Source organism: Tachypleus tridentatus, chromosome 9 (genome assembly GCF_004210375.1).
Source record: "Tachypleus tridentatus isolate NWPU-2018 chromosome 9, ASM421037v1, whole genome shotgun sequence".
NCBI classification, from domain to species: domain Eukaryota; kingdom Metazoa; phylum Arthropoda; class Merostomata; order Xiphosura; family Limulidae; genus Tachypleus; species Tachypleus tridentatus.
In genome coordinates this window covers 95,578,439-95,584,438 of record NC_134833.1, presented here as the reverse complement: position 1 = coordinate 95,584,438, position 6,000 = coordinate 95,578,439, and the positions used below count along the sequence as shown (strand labels likewise).

At 31.6% G+C, this 6,000-nt stretch overlaps 1 protein-coding gene across 7 annotated transcripts in view; it reads right to left on the bottom strand.

Moving 5' to 3' along the window:
• Positions 1-2,566: 2,566 nt before the first annotated feature.
• Positions 2,567-6,000, bottom strand: part of LOC143225807 (uncharacterized) — a 57,298-nt gene continuing 53,864 nt past the window's right edge. For all 7 annotated transcript variants that reach the window (XM_076455846.1, XM_076455845.1, XM_076455844.1 and 4 more), the window contains one exon: positions 2,567-5,982. In XM_076455846.1, coding sequence (XP_076311961.1) covers positions 5,854-5,982 — 129 coding nt within the window. In that variant the 3' untranslated portion in view covers positions 2,567-5,853. The remainder of the gene's footprint in view (positions 5,983-6,000) is intronic.

Genomic DNA, 6,000 nt, shown 5'->3' with positions numbered 1-6,000 from the left:
ATTATAATGTGACGATCAATCCCACTATTCGTTGGTAAAAGAGTAGCCCAAAAGTTGGCGGTGATGACTAGCTGCCTAGTTAAATTTGGGACGGCTAGCGCAGATAGCCCTCAAGTAGCTTTGCGCAAAATTCAAAACAAACAAACAGTCATTCAAGTATTAGGTAATATTTCATCTTGAATTACAATAAAAGCACAACATGATAGAAGGAAAACAGTTGTCGTCCCATCAAAATGATCAAATTAACGTCGATACTCAAAATTAATGGTGACCAGGTTAATTGAATTATGCAAATATTTACTTCGTGGGGAAGGGACCATCGCAGGTTTCGCGTTACTATACAGATCAGATCAACTGGGAACATCAGTCTGTTCTGGTGCATCAAGCATTGCGGCATTATTATTAACACACATTCTAACAGCAAAAATAATCAAACAGGAAGACATCAGGAACGTTCATATTTCAGTACAGTCTTAGCGAATGTATAACAATATTTGATTATACAATGCTCCTTTTTAAAGTTTATTAATACCAAACAAAAGGTACGATCACGTTCACTTCATAATGACTTACTTCTAAATCATCATTGAAGTAGTCATACTTACTAAGTGGTTTCCCCCACTCCTCAATCCTGGAGCTTCATAAACTTACTGCTACCAAAGTTTCATTAAGATTTCGTTAATAGCTATGCATATTCATTAAGGCAAGTGGGTATTGTTACTTGAGAGTGTATATACGTGTGTTTTTCTTATAGTAAAGCCACATCGCGCTATCTGTTGAAGAGTACATATATTTATATGAAAATAAAATAATAGTATATGCATGTAATAATGTATTAAAATAAAGTGTTCAAGTATTTTATAAATTTCTCAGAGACGAAGTGTCGGAGTGGTTAGTACACTGTACTGCGTCCCTACCCAGGTAGGTTCACATCCCATCTTCGTCGTTTACTTCTGGTGACTTTAAACTTTTGCATTATAAACCTTTATAACTGCTGTACAACTGAAACTTCACATTATAATACTTCCCTCTCTTTAGGTGTTTTATTTGTTTTTCACTTATTACTTGTGCTAAGCCGAATTTCGTCCACTTCGAATTTCACGGTAGCTGCAATAATGTACAACAACACATATAACGCCCTGTGGTTAGATCTCTCCCCCCCCCCTTCACAGACGTTCTTTTTTATTATTTGAAATCTATGATACCGAAGAAGACCGCTGTTCGAATGTTCCTGTATAAAGTAGGTCTGTTATGCCGTCCGGCATTGCCAGATGGTTAAACGGCTCGACTCGTAATCCGAGGGTCGCGGGTTCGAATCCCTGTCACACTAAACATGCTCGCCCTTTCAGCCGTGGGAGTGTTATAATTTGATGTTTAACCCCACTATTCGTTGGTAAAAGAGTAACTCAAGAGTTGGCGGTGGGTGGTCTTACACTACTATATTAGAGAAAGCTAGTGGAGATAGCTCTCGAGAAGCTTTGAGCGAAATTAAAAACAAACCATACCTGTTATGCTGAACAAAATTTTCAACACCAAGGGGCAAATACTGTATGCGAGTATATATACGTAAAACAAACACCAATTTATTCAGTATACCTCAAAACACATAAAAACTGACATTTCATCTGTCATTAATTTCATATGAACTTCTTAAAGTAAATAATGTTAAGTCGTAATTACTACTAACATCATTTTCGTCCCTACGGCTTTTTTTTTTTTTTTGTTATTGATTTAAAACATCTACACGCCACCATAAAAGATTCTCCCTTTTGAATTTTCAAAATAGCTTTTAATTATATGAAAGTACACTGCCAACAAGTAATTACAATGGAAATGTCTCGGTGTTTTATTTAGTACCATCTTAAAAGTACTCGATTTTCGTCGACTTAAAATATATTCCAATCCCTTTTAGAAAACTGGATCAAACTTGCAATATGACTTTATAACTTAATCTCTCGATTTAAATCATCTTACGGGAAAAGTAAAGATTTTGTATCCTGTTTTACCTACAACACCGTAGGTAATCAGTTTGGACTTCTCTCATTCAAAGTTTGGGGATCATTACCCTCATAATTCAAAATCAGTCAACACTTTACCAATCAGAAACAGAACTGACCTACATTATTTTAAAAGTTCAACTATACAGATCATACTTTAAGATACAAAGGGTGATACCTCTTTTTTTCTTACTGTGGTTATTGTGTATGAATTATATTCTATATTAACAATGAAATGTGATTCAGAAATTCTGTGTCCAAGGTGCCACGTTTTTCACAATTCGTACAGACCATCTTCTTTTTGTCTATAATTTGATTAAACATGTTCGTGTTACTTTAATTAAATGTATAAACGTATTCACAAAAGTATCCATATAACATTGTTGAAAAAAATCACAAACGAAGAGAGCAGGTATCCCAAACATTTTAGGAAAGTGTTTTTCTTTCAAGTGCTCGGACTTAACTAATTTGTTTTGGAATCGGTTTATCTTACGCATTTACTTAATGCCATAAATGGGAAATCAATACTGTGTCACCATATTTTATAATAACACATAGAATACGACCAATAATGGGAAATGACAAGTTTAATAAGGTTTAATAGTTTACAAAATCTTGCTTTTACATGTACATACGTGATTTAGGGCATGAGGCTGTTACACAAAAAATAACAAAATGATGAATACAAAGTGCAACATCCAGGCTCATTAGTGACTCATATTCAAGTTGTTTTTATCTGTAATAAAAACAAAATTATTCCCACGGCAGTGTTGCAGTATCTGCTACTGGTTACATTGTTTTCAGAACAGTTTTAATCACGTTGCCAACAACCTTAACTTTAGAGCGTATCAACAGCATTTTATTCAAAGTTTAACACAATGAAGATATCTCGTTCAAAGTGAAAGAACTGGAAATAACGTTTTGTTTTTAACCTCCTTATGATAGATCCCGATTACAGCTATCAAGAATACAAACTTGGAAGTTGTACTTTTTCAACAATTTTCATTTCATATTCATTAAAATATTTTATTTTTTTATAACCGATACATTTATGAGTAAATATTGCATAATACTTTATCTGGCATAATACAGCAAGCAATAGTTATCAGTTTATCAGCAGAACTGCATAAAAATATAAAAAATAGGTGACACCTATTATGAACTTTTACATTTCCCTAAGGGGTTTTGTAACTTGATATTACTAAACAAATGCGCTTGCTTCTCTTAAATATACACATTTTTTACTGATCATTTAACACGATAGAAACAAATTCTCAGAACAAACGCGAATGTAGTGACGTCCGTCGATCAAATATAAATTACTTTTTACTACTGAGACATAATTGTTTTAAAAACTGACTGACTGAAATTAATGATTTTTGAATATTCAGTTAATATTAATCGTCCTTTTATCAGCTTTAAAGACAACCACTGGTTTTCTGACTAAAATCGAACGAAGAGTTTAGTGGCTGTTTATTATTTGTATAAAAACATAAAAAAACAATAATTGACACCATCATTAAAAACACTGATTCAACACAGTTCATTTAATTGATTGATCAAAAACACCATTGTTAGTACAAACACTTCTATACAACAATGCACTTTCCACACCACAGTTTAACACTGTTACCCATGGCAAAACAATAAAGGTAGTGGTCCCTTAAAACTTTATAAAATATAACTTAAAGCTTAAGTTTGAATTTCTTTTTATGTAATACGTTTTATTACTTCAGCAATAACATGAAAACTGATATGACAATTTGGAACTTTAACTCAACTAAAAATAATTATATACACAAGCTGATTCTTATTGTAAACACCGGAATAGCTTCATGTTACTATATATATATTATTAAACAAGACTACTTCCTATTTCACCTACACTTAATTGTACTCTGGTTAAATTTACATTAGAGATATTTGAAAGTTTAAGCCAATAAAATTAAAGTTTATAGGAGACGTTTATTGCTCTATATTAAGATAAATATGAATTCTCACAATTTGAAACATTATTTAATACAATTTCATTCTGTCCTTTGTGTCAAATGTTAATTTGCGTGTGTGACTGGGATATTGATGAGTTGTGTGTGAAATAACAAACTGCTTGTTGAGCTCCTCTTGTGACAAAATTCTACGTAAAGAGAGACCTATACCACAAACATTAGAAACATTTTACAAATGCCACGGTACTTCAATCATAAGACAAATAAATATGAATGATCTGTGGGTGTTGTATAGCACCAAGTTACATAACTGGTTTTGTATCCTCACGTAGAATTGTTATTATAACATATCTTTGTTTACTCTTAAAAAGGAAGATATACCCAAAACTGATATCAAACTAACCAGCAATACCACTGAGTTAACTTCAACAAGTGGATTAACCTGCAAAGTAATAATACTTACACCTCAAATTAAAAACAATTTTCTTTGAACTTCACAAGATATAGTAAACAGACCAAGAACTTTTTACTTGTTAGTCAGACTGCTTAAAATACTGGAATTATTTATATAAAATATTAAACAGTTAAGATTTACAGATTAAAAAGTTCAATACTTTTACTTTTTTATTTAAACCTGTTTTCCAAAACAAAGGTGCATTCAATTATCTTCTGCAAAGACCTTTCAACAGAATTTTTTTCTCTCATATAGTGAAGTTTCTAAGATGATACTCTTCAAAAAGTAATTCTGGATTCCTCTCCCTAATCAATTGCTTAGAATGAAAATTAACATAAAATGACAATTTCTTTCCCCACTAAATATTAAAATACAGTTTGAGTGAGTGATTGCAATAGCTATGAATACGTTATTTTAAAGATGATAATTTTGCACATCTAAATTGACATCACAAATGAACCTTCAATGCTCATTATAAGGTTTAAACACTTTCTTAATAATAAAATAAATAAAAATTGTCCAAACAATCCTTTTAATCTACTATTGTAAATACCCATCTTATGGCAAACACTCAATACTCTTGACATCATGATGTGTTACTTTTCGTAACAAAATATGTAAAAAATACTTTAAAAATCAGCTGCGTGTAAGTAGACTCCTCAAAATCTTTTATATCATTACAAGTTATTCAAACTAACTTTCAATAGTCTTTCCAGTTTTATCTTAATAATGTTAAATGGTTTGTTCCTTTCACTCATGCCTAAGTTTTACTGATTTGTGCCATGAACCACACTGAAGAAATCACTTCAAAGATATTTTCCTTAATGTTTCTCTCCCCTTTCCTTCTACTTAAATAAAGGACAAAAACCTGTTTTCAGGATCAATATGTCATCATGTTATTTTCCTTTCTGTTTCTCTTCCTTTTCCTTCTGTATAAATATAGGTCAAAAGCTAATTCTCAAAGTAAATATTTCTTAAAAAATACCTAATTTCGTGTTTCCCTTTTCCTTCTTCTGCTGATACCACTTATTATAACAAGTTACCTTGCTGTATTGTTGCCAGAACTCCAAACTGTACTTAAATACAGGTAAAAAGACTATTCTTGAAGTCGGTAAGAAGCCTCAGCCCATCAAAAGAGGATGTTTGATGATCATTCACAATTACAATGCTTTACTTCCAAGTGATAATGTATGTTCAATACCATTCATGTATACATTGCTTTAATAACCCCAAAGTTAAAAAATAAAACACTATATACAACTGTGTCATTCACCAACAACACAGATACATTTTTACACAATTCTGCAAAGTTTTTACACCATCCTGGGGTTAATTCAAAAACAATAAAAACTTGTCATGCCTTTCTGTGCAAATATTTTTGGTCTTAGAATAATCTTAATTGACCTTTCTTTTTCAAACTTATATATATTACATATATATACACACACAATGATTTTCAAGATGCTTTCCCAAGTTTTGTCCGTGACATTGACTTTCTTCTCTGATATTTGAATTTCTTCACATATCCTTCCACTAAAGCTTTGATTTTGACAGGGTTAATTTCTCCTGATTTATTATGACATATCTGAAATTTAAAGTAATC